General features: G+C 36.3%; 1 protein-coding gene across 1 annotated transcript in view; it reads left to right on the top strand.

Moving 5' to 3' along the window:
• The window catches only part of LOC136029559 (protein PALS1-like), a gene marked incomplete in the record, with an annotated part of 254,054 nt that overhangs the window by 138,857 nt on the left and 88,788 nt on the right, over nt 1–26,409 (top strand). Inside the window, 1 exon segment of the mRNA XM_065708038.1 lies at nt 17,098–17,234. Within this exon segment, the coding sequence (XP_065564110.1) occupies nt 17,098–17,234 (137 nt within the window).

Here is a 26,409-nt window from a genome sequence, read left to right as displayed (position 1 = left end):
CGTTCAGAAATTAAATAAAAAAAACTAGTTTTTTTAACTGAAAGTAAGAAGTGACATTAAAACTTAAAACGAACAGAAATTACTCCGTATATGAAATGGGTTGTCCCCTCCCCAGTCCCACGCTCTTTACGCTAAAGTTTTTAGTTATTTTAAAAAGTAGAATTGTGGCAAAGAGTCAAACTTTAGCGTAAAGAGCGAGGGACTGCGGAGGGGACAACCCATTTCATATACGGAGTAATTTCTGTTCGTTTTAAGTTTTAATGTCGCTCCTTACTTTCAGTTAAAAAAACTAGTTTTTTTTATTTAATCGCATAAGAGAGTCATTAACCGTACCATTTAACCAAATACTTGTGAAACTGTAAATTTCACCGTTCGCCTGCGAGTTCTTAGGACTTGTTGGTCATATGTCAATCCTATGACACTGTATTTCACCATTAGACTACAAACGGCCAAGCCTATTAGGCCTAGATTTCACCTGTTTGCCTGTGAGTCCAAGCAAATTCAGTCCCAAATTTTGCGTACAAGTCCAGTGTACATTGTCCATCACGCGTCAGCCCAAAATCAGTCCAATCTTTCATCCCTTAATTCTATGACTATCTACATTAGCTCTGTCCTAGGAATGACGCATGGACGAATGATAGATAGACTTATCTATCAAAAAATAAGCTGACATCATTTTTACACAATCCTAAAAAGGGCTTGTACCAGATTTGTCTCTTATTCACTCGGACTATCTGTCTTGGCTTTTTCTACAATTAAATAAAAAAAACTAGTTTTTTTAACTGAAAGTAAGGAGCGACATTAAAACTTAAAACGAACAGAAATTACTCCGTATATGAAATGGGTTGTCCCCTCCGCAGTCCCTCGCTCTTTACGCTAAAGTTTGACTCTTTGCCACAATTCTACTTTTTAAAACAACTAAAAACTTTAGCGTAAAGAGCGTGGGACTGCGGAGGGGACAACCCATTTCATATACGGAGTAATTTCTGTTCGTTTTAAGTTTTAATGTCGCTCCTTACTTTCAGTTAAAAAAACTAGTTTTTTTTATTTAATTTCTGAACGTTTTTGAATTAATGCATGTTTGATTTTGGCTCTCCGCACATAAATTATTGAGATGAAATTAGTATATTAATTTGTTTTTGGCTAAATGGCTTTCTCTTAGTTTTGATCAGACGATTTTGAGAAATAAGGGGTGGGGAAGGAGGCCTAGCTGCCCTCCAATTTTTCGGTTACTTAAAAAGGCTACTAGAACTTTTAATATTCAACGAACGTTTTTATTAGTAAAAAATATACGTAACTTAAGAATTAACTTACGTAACAAACTTTTATATTCTTATATTTTTATTATGTGTACGAGGGGGTTTGTACCCTCGTTAATACCTCGCTCTTTACACTAAATCGTAAGTTTTGTTCCAATTCTGTAAGAATGACCCCTGAATCAAATAGGCCGTAGAATAAATAGTTGAAATCACTAAAAATATTTTAGCATAAAGAGCGAGGTATTTATCTCCTCCTAAATACCTCGCTCTTTATGCTAAAGTATTTTTAGAACCCTTCATATGCGTAATAATCTCTGTTTGTTTTAAATTTCAATGCTATTCCTTACTTTCATTTGAAAAAACGTTTTCATATTTATTTTTTCATTGTTTTTTTTTTTTTAGTAATGCTAGAAAATCCTGCGCCCTTTTCATTGAATTTTTTCCCCCATGGCATATTTCTCCAAGGAAAAATCCTCCCACATAGCCCCCTCCCTCAACCCTACCCCCAAAACCAAAAAAATCCCCTTGAAAACGTCTGTACACTTCCCAATAACCATTATTATATGTAAACACTGGTTGAAGTTTGTAACTTGCAACCCCTCCCCCAGGGACTGTGGGGGAGTAAGTAATCCCCAAAAACATAGTTATTAAGATTTTCGACTATGCCAAACAAAATGGCTATCTCAGAATTTTGATCCGTTGACTTTGGGGAAAAAATGAGCGTGGGAGGGGGCCTAGATGCACTCCAATTTTTTTGGTCACTTAAAAAGGGCACTAGAAATTTTCATTTCCGTTAGAATGAGCCCTCTTGCGACATTCTAGGACTACTTGGTCGATACGATGACCCCTGGGAAAAAAAAAAAAACAAAAAAACAAACAAATAAACACGCACCCGTGATTTGTCTTCTGGCAAAAAATGCAAAATTCCACATTTTTGTAGATAGGAGCTTGAAACTTCTACAGTAGGGTTCTCTGATACGCTGAATCTGATGGTGTCATTTTCGTTAAGATCCTACGACTTTTAGGGGGTGTTTCCCCCTATTTTCCTAAATAAGGCAAATTTTCTCAGGCTCGTAACTTTTGATGGCTAAGACTAAACTTGATGAAACTTATATATTTAAAATCAGCATTAAAATGCGATTCTTTTGATGCAGCTATTTATATCAAAATTCAATTTTTTAGAGTTTTGGTTACTATTGAGCCGGATCGCTCCTTACTACAGTTCGTTACCACGAACTGTTTGATTAGCCGTTGCTTGATGCCCATAACTACTTGATTTTAATTCAAATTCAACGGAAGAGAAAATATCCTATAAAAACATTCTATAAAAAATATTCATGAAAAATATCAAAAGAAATTGCGGAAGAAAAAACCAACAAAGCAAACGCGGAAAGTCAATGTGGAAAAAAAATTAAAAGATAAATAAAATTCAATAAAAGTCAAAAATTATAAGACTTAAAAACAAATACCTAACAACTATAAAGTGAGTCACATTGACTTTCTGCGTTTGTTTTGTTGTTTTTTTCTTCGGGACTTTCATTGAATATACTATTTTGTTTGCGCTGAAGAAGAGAGGAGGTTGTCCTCTCGAAATATTCACTTTGTGAATTTTTTAGTATTCTCGTTTGGCCTTAAAAAAACATTTTTGATCATTTTCTTTCTTTATATTATGGCACGCCAATGTGGTTTAATAAATTATCTTCTTCATGAAAGTAAAAAGGAATTATAGGATGATGAGGGGTTCTAAAACCCTCCCTACCTCCCTATTATAATCAGAGAAACTTTGAAGCATGCTCATTCCATAGAATATTGAGAGTTCTAGTCCTTTTCAAGTTGAAAGTGATTGGAGACCAGCCAGCCCCTGTCATAGAACTTTTTCTGATATGTGGTCCTTTCGTGACCCCTGAGGACTTTCGATCGACATTTTGAAGCACCTATTTTGTACATGCTTTGTGGCTTCTCAATTTAGCACGTGGGAAAATTTTCCATGGGAGAGGGGGAAACGCCGAACCCCGTGATTGTACAGTACAGTGTTTGTGCGTGTTTATGTATTTGGCTTTGCAAACGACATTAAAAGCGGAAATAAATCATATAGGAGGGGGTGAGGGATACATTCGTCGAAAAAACCATAGACGTGATATGAAAATTTTCACTTAGAGGTTGTAAAAGTGCCCAATTCGTGCTACAAAATATCCATACCCTAGAGTCAATTAATATGGATACCATTGGCAAGCTTAAGTCAATAAATTGGGCAATAATTACATATGAATATAATAGGGATGCAAATAAGAAGAACATATAGAATCGACAACGCTATCAAAAGAAACAAGAAAAGTGAGACACCAGCTTTTCATAAGTGGAAGGAAATCTAGCTCCATAACACTAGTATAACCAGGAACAGAATTTAAGAGGTTTATAAGATCCTCTAGATGTGGTCAATCACATATAAATCGCACTTGTTGATTAGAAAGTTGTCATATAAAGAATCTAGAGAGGTTGGGCCCCAGAGCCACAAATGCTTTATTTTAGATTTTATATATTTTGTACTACTATTATTGCAAACAGGGGGGCTAGCTGTCCTCCTATCTTTTTGGTCACTTAAAAAGGACATTACGAATTTTAAGTTCCGTTCCAATGAAACCTCTCCCGATTTTATAAGACCATTGGTGCAATGCGATCACCCTGAAGAAAAAAAAAAAAAAATCCAAACACGCATCCGTCATCTTTCTTCTGGTAAAAGAACAAAATTCCACATTTTTGCAGATGGGAGCTTGAAACCTCTAAAGTAGAATTCTCTGATGTGCTGAATCTAATGGTGTGGTTTTCATTAAGATTCCCTAATGTTGAGGATGTTTTGCCCTTTTTTCGAAAATCACTAAATTTTCTCAGGCTCCTAGTTTTTGATGGGGAACATTAAAGTTAAATAATTTTACATATTTGGAATCAGCATGAAAAGCCAATTTTTGTTGTAGCTATCGTTAAAAAATTCTGTTTCGTAGAGTTTGGTTACTATTGGACTGGGTTGCTCCTTACTTACTGTTGGTTACCATGAATTATTTCATAGTCTAATTTTGTTAAAAATATAAATTAGTCAATATATGTTCATAGCTTAGCTTAAGAAAGTTACAGTTATTTTGAAAAAAGACATTGAAAGAAATATCATATGTTGATATGATCATGGTGATTTTCTTACTAAATTGGCACACGTACGCAAAATAGCAATATGATTAATAAATTGCATAAATTAATAGAATATTTCAACGAATAATTTCGCTAAAATAATTTCTATTTGAATATACAGTACCTAGACGCAGAACGTAGAGCAGATATGGAGGACGTAGGAGCAGTGTAGAAACACTTACGCGACCTCTCGGGCCAGTGTGCTCGACCAATAGAAGACGTACTATCTGTGGACGGAGTGTTGACATTAAACCGTTTTCCGTGTTAAAAATTCAAAATGCTGTGAAGAAATTGAAAAACCGCAAAGCTCCTGGTATCTGTAGAATATCCACGGAGCTGCTTAAAACAGCAGTGATACTATCTTGCTGTGGCTCCAAATATTATTAAATTCAATACAGGACTTGGAGATCATCCCGAAAGACTGGCATACAGAAGTGATCCTACCACTGGGGAAGAAAAAAGGTTCCAGGAGGGAGTGAAGAACTATAGAGGGACAACGCTCCTCTCGGTACCAGGGAAGCTCTTCTATGGTTCTATTGCTGCGATGTTTCGCACATCTTCGGCGAGAGCGCAGAGTAGAGATGGCTGATTTTTTGCCTGGACGATCAACGACAAAGTAGATATTCTCCATAAGATAAATCATCAAGAAGGCGAACGAGTTCCACCAGCAGGCTTTCATTGCTTATGTCGACTTCAAGGCAGCCTCCCGTGAAAATACGTCCGCCTATTCAGGGCTATGCATCAAGAGACTGAGAGCTGTGTGCAAGTGAATGGTAGACGTAGCATGTTCTTCCCAGTAAGAAAAGGAGTCATGCAAGGTTGCTCAGTTGCTCCTGAGCTATTTTACTGCATTATTGACAGTGTTATGAGTTGCACAACCCGGAAATTGAGCTTTGGACTCTAGTGCGGGAGTAGAGTTATTGCTGATTGTGACTTTGCTGATGACATAGCCCTAGTCACCAACTCAAAGTCATAGCTGCTCATCGCTCTAAACACCCTTTTGGGCGAAGCTGTCTGGACAGGACCACCCATTAACTGGAAGGAGACCAAAGTCATGGTAGTGCAGCCAAAGTCTAACGCCGATAATTCTTATTACTTAATCACCGGAAAACAAATCGAGGTGGTTGACCACTTCATTTACCTTGGTTCTATCAAATCATCGGATGGCTACCTCGACACTGAAGCTACTGCCCGCGTGGCCTAGGCCTCTGATGTCTTCGGTAGACTGATTGGAAGAAGCCAATGATCAAACGAGCCACCAAAATGGAGATCCTTGGAGGACCAGTCTATTCGATCCTGCTATACGGAGCTGGAACTTGGCCTGGAACTATAGCTGTAAAGCGCCCTCTCGACACTCTTAAATTGAATTGGTTTCGCACAATGCAAGGAATAAGATGGACAGACTTTTTCAGTGACGACCACCTACGAAGTATAACTTCCCAGTCACCTTTGACACCCCTGGTTGCTAAGCGGACACTTTGTTGGTTTTGACATCTTTTGTGACTGCCAGTCGACACTGTGGCTCGGATTTTTTACGACTTTGAACCAATCAGTAGTGGCTGGAATCGTCCCTGGGGAAGACCCAAGTTCCGGTGGGGTGATTGTCTCGGGATTTTCCTGGACCAAGCTGGAATTTTGCTTTCTGATACAAAGGCCCTGGCTTCTGACCGCCCCACGTGGAGAAGGCTGACGACACTCTAAGCACCATCCTGGCATGAAGATTAAGTAAGTAAATAGTAAGTAATATGGAGTTTCCTTGGAATGTCATTGTTTAAGATTAATTCAAGATTTATTAAAATCATGGTTAAATAATGTAAATTAATTAAATAAAATAAATAAAAACCAAATTGAGAAGCTAAACAAAGTATTAGCAACCAAAATTCTTTTGAGACTTCTTATACGAATTATCAATCGTCTATACTAACGAAATTTTACAAGCTAATAAACTATTTTAAGAAATAATGCCACTAAAGTTTTTTTTTGAATTAATAGGAAGTTCTACTGAAATAGAATTTTTCAAGACTAATTCAAGTTTCATTAAAATCAAAGTTAACTTATATAACTTGATTAAATAAATAAATAAAATAAAAACGGAATTTGAGAAGTTAAATTAAATATAAATAACCAAAATTCTTTTGTGGTTTTTCATACGAATTTCTTATGCAAGTTTTATCATCCATTATATTAAGCTGAGATTATTCTTATACTGAAGTGGAGAAGTTATGGAGGTGCTTTTGCATGTAGATCATTCTTGTTTCGCCCCTGCTAAATATTCCATCCGCAACCTCGACTTTAATATTGTTGAATCCGTTTGACTTCAATTCAATTCGAAAGGAAAATATATTTATCTCTTGTTCCCATCTCTTAGAATTTTTTTCTAAATTTATCTATTGGAACATTTTCTATCCAAATGCCTTAGTTCTTAAATACATCTAGTGACAGAGACATTGCAAATTCTATTTCTTTTTGTTGAAGCAAGTGAAATACAAGAGTGAAAAACTAATTGTGTCGAAACTTTTAAGGAAAATGGATTTTATTTGATGTTGATTCTCTTTTTTGGACCATTGAATATTTCAGAGTTGGAAATAACTAAAGTGGAACTGTGAATGTGACATCAAAGCTATGTACTAGAGTCCCACAAAATCACCACTGCTAATAAATTTTAGATTAGCATTAATAATGTTAATATTTTCGTAGAGAGATCATTAAACTTTTAATTAAACTTAAACAATTGTTTTCAGTATAGTGAAAACTACTTGATGCTCTTGAAAGTAATTTTTGATATCAACGGAAAAAAAATTGTGTGCACTAAAGTGAATACGAATTAAAATTGACTTATTCTTTATTACAATTATTGTCTATATAACATATTATTAATAAATATTTCCATGGTATCAATATAAATTTATTTGTGACCTTTAATGTTTATATTTACTACCCGTTTAGTTATCTTTCTTTTATGCAGTTAATTTAGATTAATATTTGCGTCAATTATCAATTTAGTATTTTAAAGTCATTTTGTTAGGCAAGAATTTTTTCTTGTCAGTGCCCTGGGCAAAAGATTCAATCTCTTTTCTTTCACTTACCTATATATAATTTATTTCAAAATTGGCCTGGTGAAAATTGCAACATAATTGGCAACTGAAAACTAAGCTTTGACTGCTGAAGGAACAAGCATTTTAAAGCATAAATTTTTAATTTGACATTATTCGAAATAATGTCACACAACGGTACACAACGGTGTACCGTTGTACACCGTTAAAAATAATACACACAACGGTGGTGCCTACGCAACATACAGCGTTAATATCGTTCAATTACATTTCGATTTGTAATACACGCCTTTTCAATAAAAATTTGTTCCGAACAAAATGAGCTGTCCATGTTTCAAATCAAGAAAGCCACCGTCCGTCGACACTCCGACACAGTGCTCGTCCAATAATATATCTGTGTTGCTAGGGAAGCATTGGGATTCCGAAGAGCAGTACTGGAGAAATCCAGAGCCCGTCACGCCCCCGTTGAAGCGAAAAGTCATTCATTCTGGGATTTTCTATTATGATTCATCATCGAGTGCCAGCTATTGCTCTTCTCTTGGTATGCCCTTATATTGATTGAAGAATCTAACATTAGGGGAAGGAATATTATGGTCCTTTTCTTCCATTTAAAAACGTTTACTTTAGTACCATGGGTTTATTTTTGTGACTTACTTCCATAAGCCAATCACATTGTCAAATAGTTCGTGGTAACGAAGTAAGTAAGGAACGACTTGGCTCAACCCAGTAACCGAAACTCTGATAAGAATAATTTTGATAGTAATTAATATGTCATGATAATCGAATTTTTATACTGATTCAAAAAATTCAAATTTACTAAGTTTAATTTTACCATCAAAAGCTACGAGCCTGAGAAAATTTACCTGATTTTTGAAAAAGGGAAGAACCACCCTAAAATGTCAAGTGATTTTAATGAAAATTAGGCCATCTGATCCAGCATATCAGAGAAACCTACTATAGAAGCTTCAAGCTCCTAGCTACAAATTTGTGGAATTGGAAAGAAAATTTGCCAGAAAAAAAATCCTAGATGCACGTTTATTTATTAGTTTTTTCCCACGGCTGATCGAATCGAACCAATAGTCTTTAGAAAATCGGCAGAGGGCTCACTTGAAAGGAAATAAAAAGTTCTAGTGTCCCTTTTGAATGGTCAAAAATATTTTAAGGTGACTACCCCCCTCCCGATCAAAATTTAGAGATAGCCATTTGATTTAGCATGTTTGATAGGTTCAATAACTATACATATGGTGATGATAAGACCCCCACAGTCCTTGGTGAAAGAGCAATGACTTATGTAATTTGTCAATTATTTGTGTATAGTATTAGTTATTAGGAAATATGCAGAAATTTTCCAGAGGAAATTTTACACGTAGGGGAGAGGGATATTTTCTTGTACGATTCTAAAAATGGTCTGGAATGAAAGTTTTTTTCAACTGAAAATAAGGAGCAGCATTTATACTTAAAATTAATAGTTATCATTCCGTATATAAGAGGGACTTCCTCTTCTTGATCCCTCGCTATTTAAGCTAAAGTTTGACCCCTTGTCACAATTGGTTAAGAAAGACTGTTCAACGCAGGGGCACTGAATTTGAAAGAGAATTATTTTTCAATAGCTTTAAGACTTTAGCGTAAAGAGTGAGGGGTGAGGAAAAGTCAGTCCCCCTCGTATACGGAATAATTTCCGTTCGTTTTAAATAATAATGTTGCTCCTTACTTTCAGTAGAAAAAATTTGTTTTTTACTTAAGTTCCATTCGTTTTTTATTCAGTGTCTGGTGTTTTGTTGTTGCCGTATCTAATTTTGAGTCTTTAAAAATAGGCGGAACGTGATTGGTTCTCTTTTATGAAATTTTAAGCCATTAAAAAAAAACAAAAAACAAGCCATTAAAAAAAAAAAAACTCTCAGTTTCTCTGTAGGTCGGAAATACAAAATCAACACACACTGAACAAGTGTCCCAACTTTGTTCTTTAGCATTAACAGCAAGCTCCTGGTACACATCAAATTAAAAAAAACAAACAAGTTTTTTAACGGAAAGTAAGGAGCGGCATTAAAACTTAAAACGAACAGAAATTACTTTGTATATGAATTACTTCCTCATCAACGCTCCACTCTTTACGTTAACGTTTGTCTCTTTCTCTTAACTCTACTTTTTAAAATAGTAAAAAACTTTAGCGTAAAGAGCGGGGTGTTGATGAGGAAGCAGCCCCAGCAGACCTCGTGTCTCAGAGCTTTTATTTTAAATCCGACCGGCATTAAACCTCTGATTTTCCTTTTAAATTAATCTATTTATTCTTACAATTTTGCTAGAGCTCATGCCGCATGAGCTCTTGGCTCTTTCGACCTCGTCAAAAGTACCATATGAGCTCTTAGCTCTTGTTTATTCTAAGTTTTTAAGATACTTCTGGTGTGAAAATTCCTCTTTTTCTCTTTCCATTGTACTTGTCAGCGAAACTAGGAAAACAAAACTAAAATATAATTCACATATTTGGAAAACCGTATTTTCCACGGGGCAGAGGGGGGGGGGTATTTTGCGCTTTTTTTTCCGTGGGGTATTTTCAACACGGGTAATTCCCGGGGGATATTTTTCGAGGGGAGGATATTTATATATATATATATATATTCCTAATAAAAATTTGCTTTTCCATATTGGAAAAATGTTTTCTTGTTTAAGGAGCTAATGTCTATTTGTGCCCTTGGGAGAAGCAGACAATAATAGTAAAAGCAAAAAAAAAAGAAAACACAAAATGAGAAAGGAATAATAAATAGTATGAGGCAATGAGCAAAATACTTTACTATATAATGATGAAAGCTCACATTCAAGATTATGAAACGGTTGGAGCTGACACTAATTAATGCCTAATTTTATGCTTTCCTTGGCAACCTTTGCAAAACATCATCCACTCCAAATTTTGAATTTTTTAAGCCACAATCAATCTTTATTCATCATGAAGCATTTATTACAAATAATTTCCTTTTCATTAACCCTCATTTTCCCCTTTGAAAACAATCCACTGTAAAGATAATTTGATGAACAAGGTTATTTTTGGGGATAGGAGGAAATATTAGTTTTCAAGTTGGAATATTGCGGTTCTGATGATGTAGGCCTCTAAGAAAGCTAAATTCTTTGTGGGATTTGATGAGAAAATTTAGAGGAAAGTTGTCAATAGTACCTCTATCTATTAGCTATGGCAGAAGTAAGCTTTCTAATTAGGCCTGAGTTAACTCTTTCTGACAACCAAGGAAAGAGCCAAGGGCTGAAATGAAAGATTCCTTACTCAACCCAGAAAAAGATAGTAAAAGAAAACGAACTAAAATATCAACTTCAACATTTTTTAAGAAACAGAATTGAAGTCTACTTAGAACAAAAGGCCCTTTTTGTATTTTTGATGATTTTTTCTTTAATAGTAATTACTACTTTAGGTCAAAAATATTTTTTTGACAATGTGTTAGATAAAGCTTGACTTTCTTTTCTTTGATTTCAGTCTGTTTGAATTCAATTTGAATCCAATCTGCAGTACTAATTGACAACAATAGATGTTTTTAAGGGTATATCCAGGATTTATTTTGGGGGAAGTGAGGGCATTTGTTTTTTGTTTTTTGGGGTGGGGGGAGGGGACAAAACAATATTTACTTAACGTACTAAAAATTTGTTTAATTGTATTTTTTTGCTTTTTATTAGTTTGACAAAATTTTTTGGGGTGGAAATTGAAATCCGGTAATGCCCCCTTCGATAAGGCCTTGAATTTTGTCAACATTATTTTCCTTTTTTTCATGTTAAACGTACTAGAATTAACACAAGTTTATTTATAGTTGTTTCCCAGCTCAAAAATTTGTGTTGTCTTTTTTTTTTTTTATTAATTGAATGTTCCTTTCACTATGCATTGATTGTGTTGCGAGAGCAACACTTTGGTTTTATCGTGTGTTTTTTTTTCCTAGCACCCCGATTTCAGCTTATTCCTAGAAAGTGGTAAGGGTCTAACCTCTGCAGTTTTTACGGAAAGTGTGGACCTTAGGCTGGATTGATGAATATGACTTTGTATTCTAGAAAGCTTCGTAGAACTCTTGCCTGGGGCCAAAAATCTATTTTTTCTACCCATTTCTATTCGCAATTTCAGCTGAGTTTATCTTTCGGTTTTTCGCACTTTGGATTGCAGTAGAGAAATGCTATCAGATTTGCCTCTTAAACTTTAAAAGTTCTCATTGCTAAAGAAATTGCGAGTTTATCCTTTGCTCCTTTCTAAGTGATGACGTTAGAAACTTCGCCTACGGCAAAAAAGTCAACTTTTGAACTAAAACAGATAGATTTTTTTTTCAACGGCAGTCGATAGGTCTTGATGAGCTGATCAAAATATATGTCATCCATTTTTTGGTAAAAAAAATTGCTTCATGAGATATACCAGTTTGAAAGTTTGAAGGGGTTGACAACTTCAATAGTAAGGTACACACTGAAACCAAAAATAGGCCGATGTCAATTGGGAGACATATAGGCGATTTTCAAGCAACAGTCGGCTGTTAGCTCATAGTCATCTTCGGTAATGACGGGTTCGCAACTTTTGCTAGTTGGTGTACCTATTATTTGTTTCCGGTGTATTTGATGGTAAGACCAATTTGGTTCCAGTGGTAAGACGTGTAGGGGACATGTTAGTAATAATCAGTTGTTAGGCTACAATCATTTTCAGCGATGAGGGATTTGCAACATTTGCTAGTTGCAATGAGGGGTTCACAACCTTTGCGAGTTGGTTTTGGGATGAAATTACTAAAATCAGCATAGAGGGTGAACTTACAATTTAAATAGTCAGTTATTTTCCAATAAATGAAATATTTAAATGCCAAAGATATTTATAGTTGTGATAAACTAGTAAACCTGTTTACCTAATAACCTGAAATCCGATAACCTGTTTGATAACCTGATAACCTGTTTGTTGCTATAGGTTTTTGGTCCTTTTTTTCTTTTTTACACCTAAAGACAAGAAAGTATACCATGCAATTTAAAGAGATTGGATATGCTCAACAGCTTTTATGAAAATTTTGGTCCCTTTTATCCTTATGTCCTTATCGTCCCTTTTTTCATTAAAATTTTTGTTCCTTTTTTTTTTGGTTTCTTTTTTCCTTATTTACGCCAAAAGACAAGAGAATATACCATGCAATTTAGAGAGATTAGATATGCTCAATAGCCTTTATTAAAACGAGACAAATTTATGCATAGTTTGTCATATTCATCCTTTTTTGTATCGCGATTAGCGGCTCAAAATGAATCTATTTTTTTGCGTTTGGGGGGGGGTGGTTGCAAATTTTTTGAGGGAGAGAAACAGGCAAACTTCTTATTTATGGTCCTCAGGAAAGAGCGAAAACTATTGTTTTTTTTTTTTATGTCTATCTTCCGATAGGTTCTTTGGCTAGTTAGTTGCTTTTTTTTTTTTACATTAAAATCTATTGACATTTATGGCAAAATCTTATGGCATTATTATTTGGACTGCTAGTTTGTTGCTTTTCGTTATGTTTTCTTTTCCTTAAAATATTAATAGGTTTAACTTTCCTATCAAACATTCCTATATTTCTTTTTTTGTACCTTTCAAGATAAAACTACGTAAACCAATACTAAGTGTCAAAAGTAATAATTTTTTTCCTTTCAACCGATTTTTCTCTTTTCTAGGCATAAAAGAAACCATACAGATAGCTTAGCGCTGGTAAGCTTTGACGGTCGTGTGTTTCCGCGACTTTTTTCCTGTTTTAAGCCGAAAACAATTCTAAGAAAAAACAATACTATTACCTAATTGGTAATTTACAATTAACAATTACCTAATTAACTAATTATATAATTAGGTAATTAACAATTACCTAATTGGGTAATCTTCGACCGGTAGTGTTTTTTAGTGGATTATTTTGCTTTTTAAGGCAAGACAAATTAAAAGAAAATAAGACAGTACTGATAGCCTACTTTGATAAGCTTTTATTTTTTTTTTTTTTTTTTTTTTTTTTTGTTTTTTTTTGTTTTTTTAACGGACCTATCCCTTTCTTAAGGCAAAACAAAAAACAAAAAAGATAGCACGGACAGCCTATCGGTGGCAAGATCCGACAATAGTATTTTTTCACGCCAAATTTATTTTGTATTTTGCTCTCTCTTTTGTTTAAGGTTAAAACAATAAAATTGTTATTCAGCTTCTACAGTTGCGTCTTCTCAGCACAGAGCGGCTTTACTGTTGTTTTTTATAGCTTTGTGAATACGATTGGCGCGGACAAATATTTTTATAGTTCTGTTAGTCAGTAATTTTTTGTAAGAAAATTATCTTGTCGTACTGTTCGTAAATTTTGTTTTATTAATATTCTATCATTATTTTTTCCTTTTCTGCCTTGAACAATCGATTAATTTGATATTTCTGTCATTCTGACTTAATAGTCTATTTCTTTTTGAAAAAAAAAATCACAATATTTATTCATTATTTGCACCAAATATCTGATGCATTATTGCAACAAATTTGCACCAATATTTATTCATTATTGCACCAAATTTGGTGCAAAAAAAACCAAATTTGGTGAAAAAACACCAAACTTGGTGGAAATATATATTGAAGCACGGGAAAGCTAAAGGTAACCAATAGCACGTCGAGCGGACGTTCTAAGGCATCTCTACCAGTGCCCGAAGCGCTAAAAATGTCCAAGTCTACTAGTATTTCTACGGAAGCGTCAAAATCGTTGAATATACATTTTAAGATATGGCGAATAATACCATTCTAAGAATAGAGCGATAAAAATAGAGCGTAAAGCGTAAAATAGAAGTGCCTATTCCATGTAATACCAAAACAGGCAAAAACATAGTTTGGAGCACTATAAGTCCGATGATTACAAGCAACAGCTCGAGTCTGTGTGTCAAAGCGCAAATTTTCGCGCTCAAAAGTGCGCAAAAACCGTAAAAAATGATGAAAAGTTTTGAAGAAACTCTGGAAAAAGTGGTAATATAGTACAAGTATGGGAAACTTAATAATCACAGGTAGAAAGTCAAGCGATCGCTTTATAGCACATTTGCAATTCCTGGAAAGTGCGCTAAAAGCTTAAAATTCATCTGCTTGTTACAGAAAGTTCAGAATTAGTAGAACACGGTTTGAAATACCGAGAATCGAGCGATGTTGAAAAGAAAGTGAATCTGTAGAGTACGGTCCTGGCCTGTCTTAATGCCTGCCTCAGGCGCGAAAACAGAAAAATTTACAAAACATTAGTTTCTTGAAACAAGCGATATTTCGAAAGGACATCAATTATGCAATACCAAGTGCAATTTAGAGCGTCCAGTAGAGCCATTGACGCTTAATGACACGAAGAAAATAAAGGATTTCCAACACACATAGAGACCATGGCACTTTTTTAGAGATGCACAACCAAAAAAGGCCATTTCTGTTTTCTGCTTTAGCTAACCTGTCCTGATTGTCATTGTTATTGGAAAATGAAATACAGAACAAGGCAATGATTATGACATAATATGGTACGTCACTGAGATATCAGATAACATGTTGAAGAACCGAGATTCTAAGTTAGGCTTAAGCCTTCAAAGGGACATCAAAATACGTAATAAATAACAATTCATTACACTTGACAGGACCCGTTACAAGAACATAACTCGGTGCACTCAAGTGAGGTTCTCTTTCAGTTGCAGAGCTCAGAGCATTGTTTTTTTACTGCATCGTTTATACTCATGACAGGCGACAGTAGCTTGGGACAGGGTTGACCATCGGGGAGCCCAAAGCCGATTGCTAGTCTTTTCCCATCCATAATCTTTGGGTTCTTTTTGGGAATAATGGCAAGATGAGAATTGGACGGTACCTGGGCTTGGATGTGAGCGCGCCGAATGTTCTGGTTTAGCGCATCCTGGGTTGGCGGAAGTCTGTCTATGGGTGATCCTTTTTTTGTGAATAGATACTTCCTCAGCCTGGTTACCGACTCTTTAACCACTGGATCTGTCATATAAAAGCAAAATCAACTTTTCAATGTGTGCAAAGTTATTTTCAGTGAGCCCTTGAAGAGGAGAAGACGGGTGGTTGAAGACTGGTGTTGTGGCACTGTTCGCTTTCCATGCTTTCCAAAATTCTCCTTTGCCATGCCACAGGAATAGGGAAACAGTGTCGCAGCCAATTAGAGTATGAAAAAAAGCGACTACACCTTTTCTTCGCCCAGTGCAGTTACTGTGTCGTGAACAGGAATGTGGCGGAACAGCTACGTACAGTTAATCAACGCAAATAAGAAAGTTCTTTGCGATGAGCAGAACAACTACGTCTGAATCAACCGTTCTGACAGTGATGAATTTCGTGTTGCAGCACGCTTAATGATGGCAGTGTAGGATTATCCTGCTATCCCCCTCTTCGCGGTTGGTAGGATGAATTTTAGCCAAGTCAGTTGGAACATTACTTCTTGCACTATCACCAGAAGTCACTACAACCAAATGATAGGCAATAATGTCGCAAATCTATTTTGCCATGAACTTGAATAGGCTCTGGTTGTAGTCTGAACACTGAAACAAATTATTCCGGTTTTTTTGAATTGGCGTTCTTTCTTCAGCCTTTGTCTGACACATAGCCTTGCCGCGCTTTTCTCGTGTAGAAGTTTTCAAGCTGTCAGACTTATAAACGTCAAAGACGACGTCAACTCGCTGTGTTTCACTTGTGAACTGCTTACCAAGGCTTTGGCAGATTTCTTTTGTAACATATTCACCAAACATCTTGCGTTTTGGCTTTATAAGGTGGACTAGGACAGCACCATCAAAAACATTGGAATCGGCGTGAGGTTTCTCGGTCACAACTTCAGAAGAATAACCTGTGAACAGAATTACAATATCAGACTTCCTGCTGGATCTCAGATTACCCTGATGAGATATTGAAGGAGGGAATTAAATTCCCTCCTTCCCCGAGGGGGATATTCAAGGCTGGTGCTCATATTTGAAAGCTCTTCCAAGTCAGCGCTTCTGGTGTTGTAGCCAATATAAAGTTTGGCAAATAAGACCGAATTTGATTTGGCCATCTAAAAGATCGATTTCGACTTTGGTATAGAGTAATTGAGCGCTATAGAGCAATCGTTCGACTTGATACAGACTTCTACTTTTTCCGGAGTTTCTCAAAACGTTCCATCAGTTTTGTGCTTTCTGCATGCTTTGAGCGCCCAAAGAACCTCTAGTGCTCTAAAGAATGGTTTTGACAGTTTTTCTATTCCATTGAATAGGCGATTCTATTTTGCACTTTACGCGCTTTTTAGTGCTCTATTGCGCGCTTCAGTTAGCCACCTTTTGTTTAGCCATCTTTTGTTTAGCCACCATTTAAATCTCCATATCTTAAAACGATTGTAAGAAGTATTGATGCGTCTGTAGATAGACTAGTAAACTTGTGCTTGAAGTTGTACCGGTAAACGAGTGCTCCTGAAGTTGTTTTCAAGCGTCCGCTAGTCGTGCTTCTCGTCACCATTGGGTTCCCCGTGCTTTGGTCTATATCTTCATCAATTTTGGTGCTTTTAGTCAGAAGTGCACGATTCTAGTGATATTTTCCGATTTACTATTTTACGTTTAACACTATTACCAGAAAAATGAACTAGCTTTAGATATAAGAACAGCATTAATATGTGCCATTTTTTCAGCTACTGATTTGGCAAATAATTCAAATGTTCAAGATGCTTTCGTGATAGCAGTTGAACAACAAGCTAGAGAGAGACTGGAAAAACTATCATCATTAAAACAAATTGAACCAGTGGATATGGCTAAGCTCTCACAACAGGTATTAGTTTCTTGCATGATCAACGCTAAGAATGTTCCAGTGGGGCAGCCGTTCCGGGAATTTTATTTTTACCAAGATTTAAAAGGATATATTTCTCATTTTCTTATTTTTGTTCATTTTGCAATTTCCTCTTGTTCCTTAGGAGGATGTTTCATCCCCCCCACCCCTCTGCTGGAACCCAAGGCACCAAAATGGTAAAAAATTGGAAAATGGTAAGCGAGAATATTAAAGGTTGTCTTCGACAAATAAAAAAAAATAGTAATAATAAAACTTGTGTGGCTCAGCACAATTTAAAAAACTTTAATAAAAAATAATTTATGCCTTGTTTGTTCTACTTATCTGATTTTTTTTATACTGTGCATTGGACTGAAAGATCTACTTATGCAAAACTAGTTCCCATTAGGTTTTGGCTTTTTATGGCACTTGGTATCTACCATTTGACAAATAGCGATCGCATATTCTGTGGGTCTGTCTGTCGCGGTTTTGCTAGTTTAGGCACTTCCAGGTAAGCTAGGACGATGAAATTTGACGATGAAATTTGGCAGGTGTATCAGGGACCTGACCAAATTAAATTAGAAATTGTTGTTTCCCGGATTCGATCATCTGGGGGGGAGTGGGGGAGTGAGTTGTTAAATTGGAAAAATTAGAAAAATGAGGTACTTTTAATTTACGAAAGGGTGATTGGATCGTAATGAAATTTAATACTTAGAGGGATATCGTGTCTCAGAGCTCTCATTTTAAATTCTGACCGGATCTGGTTACATTAGGGAGAGTTGGGGGGAACCTAAAATCTTGGAAAACGCTTAGAGTGGAGGGATCGGGATGACACTTGGTGGGGAAAATAATTGGAAGTCCTAGATACGTGCTTGACATAACTGGAACAGATCAATTGTATTTGGGAGAGTTTGGGGTGGGGGGGGGGGGTAATTCTGAAAAATTTGAAATAGTGAGGTATTTTTAACTTACGAAGGAGTGATCGGATCTTAATGAAATTCCATATTTAGAAGGACCTCGTAACTCAGATCTCTTATTTTAAATCCCCACAGGATCCAGCGTTATTGGGAGGGGGCCCGGAAACCTTGGAAAACACTTAAAGCGGAGAGATAAGGATGAAACTTGGTGGGAACAATAAGCACAAGTCCAAGATACGTGACTGACATAATCGGACCAGATCTGTTCTCTTTGGTGGATTTGGGGGGGGGGGGGGAATTCGGAAAAATTGGAAAAAATGAGGTATTTGTAACTTACGAACGGGTGATAAGATCTTAATGAAATTTGATCTTTAGAAGCATCTTGTTCCATAGAGATCTCATTTTGAATCCCGAACAGATCCGGTGACATTGGGGGAGTTGGAGGGGGAAACCGGAATTCTTGGAAAACGTGAAAATTGAGATATCTTTATCTTACGAATGGGTGATCGGATCTTAATGAAACTTGATATACAGAAGAATCTTATGTCTAAAATGCTCCATTTTCAATTCGAAGCGGATCCATGGACATGGGGGCTGGAGGAGGGAAACATAAATCTTGGAAACTGGAAATCTTGGAAAGCGCTTACAGTGGAGAGATCGGGGTGAAACTTGATGGGAAGAATAAGCACAAGTTATAGATACGTGATTGACATAATTGGAACGGATCCATTCTTTATAGGGGTTCGGGGAGTTGTAATTTAGAAAAATTATAAACATTGAGGCATTTTTAACTTAAAAACGGATGACCGTATCTTAATTAAATTTGATATTTAGAAGGAACTCATGACTCAGAGCTCTTATTTCAAATCCCGACCAGATCTGTTGACATTGGGGGGAGTTGGAGGGGAAAACCGATAATCTTGGAAAAAGCTTAGAGTGGAGACATCGGGATGAAACTTGGTGGGTAGAATAAGCAAATGTCGTAGATACGTGATTGACCTAGCCGAATTGAATTTGCTCTCTTTGGGGGAGTTAGGGGGGTCCAGTGCTTTGGTGAGTTTGGTGCTTCTGGACGTGCTAGGACGATGATTATCGATAGACGTGTTAGGGACCTGCACAAATTGACTTGATAAAGTCGTTTTTCCCGATTAGACCATCTGGGGGCTGAAGGGAGAGGAAAAATTAGAAAAAATGAGGTATTTTTAACTTACGAGTGGGTGATCGGATTTTAATGAATTTTGATATTTAGAAGGACCTCGTGTCTCAGAGCTCTTATTTTAAATCCCGACCGGCATTAAGGCTTTGATTTTCCTTTTAAATCAATCCATTGATTCTTACAATTTTTCTAGAGCTAATGCCATATGAGCTCTTGGCTCTTCCGGCCTCGTCACAAGTGCCATATGAGCTTACGGTCGGTACTAAATGCTGCTTTGAAACTTCCTTTCTGCACTTTAATGATTTAAAATTTAATTTAAGCTGTGTGTTTTTATTTTCAAAACATAAAAATCACCATCATAACAGTAATGACCAAATACTTTAAGCGCACAGATAGGGAGTATACTATTGGAGCTGCTAGCCCCTCAAGACGCTATTACGCGTACCTGGGTCTTAAGTAATACTATAGCACACCCATTTGTTACCTAATGGTATAGTTCAACTGTTTATTGCGTAATAGGAATTGTATTTTTACTTATGCAAATGTTTTCGTCAACATGCAGGTTTTTTTTACGTAATCTTGCCTGAATTGTTAAGGCTCAGGGTTCGTTAGTCAAGTTGGGAATCCCCGGTTGCAAATAAATTATCTTAGTCCAATTCTTACTTGTGCAGATGACATAACCTCACTTGACTTGATTTGGTTCTGGTGGACCTTTATAATCCAGAAAGATAGGTTTTGAAGGTCAACGACACGTGATTCGTTAGATCTGATGGTTTGAATACCTCAGCATTCAAAAAGAGTTCAGTGTTTCAACATCAAGAATATTATCCTTGGCATATTCTTTAGTAATAGATGCTTTTAGACTATTGGAACTTGAAGGCCCCTAGCAATGGCAAAATAAAACCTAGAGTACCTAACGTAGCAGCTGAAAATACAAAGGGTTATTGGCTAACCCTAGAACGGGATGAATTGTTTTTATGATATGTATTGGCATTGAGCAAATTCAAGTTGAAAGAACAGTTAGGTTTTGCTGCAAAAATGAATATAATGCATATACATTAAATGTATTCGTGAAGTATATTGAAGACGATGATCTGGATCATTATCTAAAAAAGGAATGGGTTTGTTGTTATTTCTTGTTGTATATTTTATTGGTGAGTCTTTATTCTGTGTTGTTTATAATTGGCAGTAAGAGTGTCAAGTTTAAAAATAATTGGACTTAAGAAATAAAATTCGTACGGAAACTAGTGACTTTGGGAAAATGTTTGATTCTAAATGATGATTTTCAATAGTTAACAATTCAAAGGAAATATTATCTCAAAGAAAGCTTAACGGTATAATAAAAAATGAGTGTCCATTTTTGGACTACTGTATGAAACTTTTACGTCGTGGCCCAGATGTATTTATTCCATTTACTGACCTACTAATCGAAACAAAACAAAGTGATGTTGTTGATTTGCTATTGAACATTACCTAGATTCATACCGCAAATAAGTGGGCGTTTAAATCAACCCTCTAAATAAGTTTAATCGATATGATAAATGACGTCACATGATGGCTCCTCCTCCTAGAAGACATTTATTTTATCAATAACATGTTAGATTTGCTTTGGCAGTGAGTCAGGCAACACTGAAAAATGTTTTACGCATGTCCATTATGTTTGTATACATTTGGCAGGTGGTCATGCTGTGAGAATTGTATTATTATTGAAACTGTGACGAAAAGTGTAGATTTTGCAATCCATATAAATCGTATAGAGGATATGTGTTGCAAATTAAAAACCGTTGCTCCTGTTTTGAAGGTGGTTTGACTCTCATACTAGAGGTCTCCTATGCTCCAATTGTCATAATGATAAATGTGATCAGTGGGAAACTTTACTAGGACTTTAAGAAGGAGATATAATAAAAACGAAGTTAAATTATATGGTTAAAAATGTGAACCCTGACTTTGCATGCCAAAATGAGTATAAGCTGCATCTTGTCGAGCTACCACCACTTATCTTTACCGATGATTACCCATACGTGGAAGAAGAGATCTAAACAATGAAGGGTTTTTTTTGTACATACAAATTTTATTTATCAATAAATTTTTTACACAAATGTTTTTGAAGTGTTTCACTCTTAGGGACTTCAATTTATATTAAAAAGGTAGGAAAGGGTATTTTCAACTAGAAAGTCATTCAATCAAGGATTGTCTACATAAATACTAAGAAATTCAGGGTATGTATATCCACGACATAGATATATAAAATAAAACAGTGCATGAAAACCACAGCTATTGTCCGATAAGTCTTGTACTCGCATCCGATTTAAAGTGATATGTTTTCCACTTTGCTCAAAAAATTTTTTGGTGGGGCGTGTAGAATGTATACGACAGGCTAAGAGGATCGAAAAACTCTATATGCTTCGCTGTTTGAAATATCCACAGCCAATGTGCCTTCTTTACAGTTGACCGACTACTGTTAACAATGATGAGGGTATTGTTAACCCATTGACTATGTTCAAAAAATTCGAGACTACGCAAACTGATTTGTAATTCGACATGCGGGGATTCAAGTTGAATGCATTGATTAGTTGATTTGTGTTTATGGTGTCACGTCATATAGAAGACTGCCATTAGGGGTGATTTTCCAATAGAATTGACAATGATTTAACGAGGTTAATGCTATATTCTCCACCAACGGTTTGGCATAGGTACACTCAAAGGGCACAGTGCCCATTCGGACAATACTCAAATGTTGAGTACCAGACAAGTCCATTACAATGATACCATGAGTTTTTACAAACAATGCATCAGTTATACTATTTTTAAATAGTTGCGAATCTGGATCTGGGGATTGCATTGTCAATTCATATAGGGTTCTATAGGATTTATCAAAGGATAAATTGTAGAGTGGAATTCCATTTACTTTACATACAAGGTATGAAAGCCCAAACATTTGGGCATTTGTACACGATTCAATTCCACTAGCACTTTTTACAAAGGCGAAAGCCAATTTTGAGGGAATTTTGCTATTGATAAATAAAGAGTTGGTGTAGGTACGTGAACCCCAAGCAATATGTCGTTGATTCGTGGTTCATGATTGTATGTGGAACTAGCGGTTTGATATTATCTCTAATAGCTCTCCACACATAAAATAGCTCTCCTGATATTATCTCCACACATAAATTATTAAAATGGAATTTGCATATTAATCCCTGTTTTGGCTAAATGGCTTTCTCTTAGTTTTGATCAGACGATTTTGAGAAATAAGGGATGGGGAAGGAGGCCTAGTTACCCTGCAATTTTTCGGTTACATAAAAATGCAACTATAAATTTTAATTTTTAACGAATGTTTTTATTAGTAAAAAATATACGTAACTTAAGAATTAACTTACGTAACAAACTATTATATTCTTAAATTTTTGTTATGTATATGAGGGGGTTTGTACCCTCTTTAATACCTCACTCTTTACACTAAATCGTAAGTTTTGTCGCAATTCTTTAAGAATGACCCCTGAATCAGAAAGGCTGAAGAATAAATGGTTAAAATTACTAAAAATACTATAGCATGAAGAGCGAGGTATTTATCTCCTCCTAAATACCTCGCTCTTTATGCTAAAGTATTTTTAGCACCCCTCATATGCGTAATAATCTCTGTTCGTTTTAAGTTTCAATGCTACTACTTACTTTCAATTGAAAAAAACTTTTCCATGTTTATTTTTTCATTGTTTTCTTATAGTAATATTTAGAAAATCCTGCGCCCTTTTCATTGAATTTCTGTTCCCCCATGACATATTTCTCCAAGGAAAGATCCTCCCACATAGCCCCCTCCCCTCAACCCCACCCCCAAAACCAAAAAAAAATCCTCTGAAAACGTCTCTACACTTCCCAATAACCATTATTATATGTAAACACTGGTCGAAGTTTTTAACTTGCAGCCCCTCCCCAAGGGACTGTGGGGGAGTAAGTCATTCCCAAAGACATAGTTATTATGGTTTTTGACTACGCGGAACAAAATGGCTATCTCAAAATTTTGATCCGTTGACTTTGGAGAAAAAATGAGCGTGGGAGGGGGCCTAGGTGCCCTCCAAATCTTTTGGCCACTTAAAAAGGGCACTAGAACTTTTCATTTCCGTTAGAATGAGCCCTCTTGCAACATTCTAGGACCACTTGGTCGATACGATGACCCCTGGGAAAAGATTTGTCTTCGGGCAAAAAATACGAAATTCCACATTTTTGTAGATAGGAGCTTGAAATTTTTGTTATAGGGTTCTCTGATACGCCGAATGCGATGGTGTGATTTTCGTTAAGCTTCTATGACTTTTGGGGGTGTTTCCCCTATTTTCCAAAAAAGGCAACTTTTCTCAGGCTCGTAACTTTTGATGACAAAGACTAACTTTGATGAAACTTATATATTTAAAATCAGCATGAAAATCCGATTCTTTTGATGTATATTTTAGCATCAAAATTCTGTTCTTTAGAGTTTCGTTTACTAATGAGCCGGGTCGCTCCTTACTACAGTTCGTTACCACGAACTGTTTGATTTTTGAATCGATTTCCAGCTTTTGAAGCACGATAAACAAAGTTCAATAGCAGATTAAGCACAAGCATTCCACCAGCCATCGCTAATAATGAGGGAATAAGTTTATTAGTCAATACTAGTCAATCTTAAGAACGTCCGTGAAGCGGGTCAGGCAGAAAGGGGATATCATTAAAGGCATATAAGTTATTAGTTGCATGTGGCTTTTGATGAGGAAGAAATTTCAGATTGAACACTAAATATTTGATAACAAAAAGCCCCAAGACTTAGAATCCAATTCTAGTTAAAATGCTCAAAAGGCAGACATAAAAATGGATTTCTGGCATACTAATTTTATATTCCCTCTATGTTTCTCAACTCCCAGACTTGTTTTGAATTCGATGTCTTTCACCGTGAAATAGGGCCAAGTCATGGTAATACCAGGCGCATTTCCAGTTCAAGTGGAAAAATGTTTCTATTAGAAATCAGTAAAATAGAACGTGCTCAAGTTTCTTCTATGGGATTGTCTTTTGTAATTCTTCTGTGTCCTCAGGAAAGGAAACTTTATACCAGGCAAAAAATATTTTCTGTTTCCTCCTCTTCAGGAATCATCTTATCATTTTCCCCTTCAGATTTTATTGTAATAAGGAATTATTGCAGAACTGCTGGCTGATATAATCTTTGGCTGTGAAGTTAGTTGCTTTATTGAACCCGAAAAGAACTTTTCCCCGAAGAGTTTGAAACTTACACTATTTCTGGGTCAAGGAAAATCCTATGTACAAACAAATTTAGATTGAGGACACAAGCCAATTAAAGAAGGGCGAAAATATTGGGATTACAATGGGCCAAGGAAACCCATATGTACAAGAAAGTTGATATTGGGGGCACAGGCTGCATAAATATGGGTGAAAAGACTGGGATTCCCATGGGTTAAGGAAACCCATATGTAAAAACAAATTTAGACTTGGAGTACAGGTCAATTAAGCATGGGCAAAAAGATTGTAATTCCCATGGGCCAAGGAAACCCATATGTACAAAGAAATTTAGACTGGGGTTGCGAGTCAATTAAACATGCGCATAAAGTTTGATATTCCCATGGGGCAAGGAAACCAGTATGTACAAACAAGTTTAGATGGGGATCCGGGCCAGTTAAATATGGACAAAAAGATTGGGATTTCCATCGGTTAAGAAAACCGAATGTACAACAAAATTAAGATTGGTGGAACAGGCCGCATAAACATTGGCCGAAATATTAGGATTCCCATAGGCCGAGGAAACCATTATCTACAAACAAATTTAGATTGGAGCAGCGGGTCAATTAAACATGGGCAAAAAGACTGGTATTCCCAAGGTCCCAGGAAATCCACTTGTACAAACAAATTCAGACTAGGTGTGCGGGTCAATTAAACATGGGCAAAAAGATTGGTTTTTCTATCGGCCAAGGAAACTCATATGTACAAACATGTTTAGATTGGGGATGGGCCAGTTAAACATGGACAAAAGATTGGGATTTCCATCGACAAAGGAAACTGAATATACAAACAAATTAAGATTGGTGGCACAAGCCACTTAAACATGGGCAAAAATATTGGGATTCCCATGGGTCGAGGAAACCGGACGTACAATCGAATTAATATTCATGGCACAAGCGGCTTAAACATGGCCAAAAATATTGGGATTCCCATGGGTCGAGGAAACCAAATGTACAAACAAATTAAGATTGGTGGCACAAGCCGCTTTAACATGGGCAAAATACTGGAATTCCCATGGGTCGAGGGAACCGAATGTACAAACAAATTAAGATTGGTGGCACAAGCCGCTGAAACATGGGCAAAAATATTAGGATTCCCATGGTTCGAGGAAACCGAATGTACAAACAAGTTTAGATTGGGGATACGGGCCAGTTACACATGGACAAAAAAATTGGGATTCCCATAGGTCAAGGGAGTACATATGTACAAACGAGTTTAGATTGGGTGTACGGGCCAGTCAATCATGGAGAAAAAGATTGCGATTTCCATCGGCCAAGGAAGCCGAATGTACAAACAAATTAAGATTGGTGACACAGGCCACTTTAACATGGGCAAAAAGATTGGTATTCCCATGGGCCAAGGAATCTCACGTGTACAAACAAATTAGATTGAGGGTGCGGGCCATTTTAGCCTAAAAACTTTCTTTCTGAACAGATTGAAATTAAAAACCGTGAGACCCTGGGCTAATTTGTTCCTAATGCACGAGAAAAATATTACAGGCCAGTTAAACATAGACAACAAGATAGGTGGCACAGGCCGCTTAATCATGGGCAAAAATATTGAGATTTCCTTAGGCCAAGGAAATCCTTATCTAAAAACAAATTTAGATTGGGGCAGCGGGTCAATTAAACATGGGCAAAAAGACTGGTATTCCAGAGGACCAAGGAAACCTATATGTACAAACAAATTAGATTGAGGGTACGGGCCAATTTTCTTTCTGAACAGATTGAAATTAAAAACCGTAAGTCCCAGGGCTAATTTGTTCCTATTGTACGAGAAAAATTTTAGCATGGGGGCATGATCCTTCCTCCGAAAATGTGGCCCAAAACATATTTTCTCCGATTGGTCTGAAACA

The sequence above is a fragment of the Artemia franciscana genome, chromosome 7 (genome assembly GCF_032884065.1).
Source record: "Artemia franciscana chromosome 7, ASM3288406v1, whole genome shotgun sequence".
Classification (NCBI taxonomy): Eukaryota; Metazoa; Arthropoda; class Branchiopoda; order Anostraca; family Artemiidae; genus Artemia; species Artemia franciscana.
Note: the sequence above shows the minus strand (reverse complement) of the source record. Positions and strands in the feature narration are given on the sequence as shown.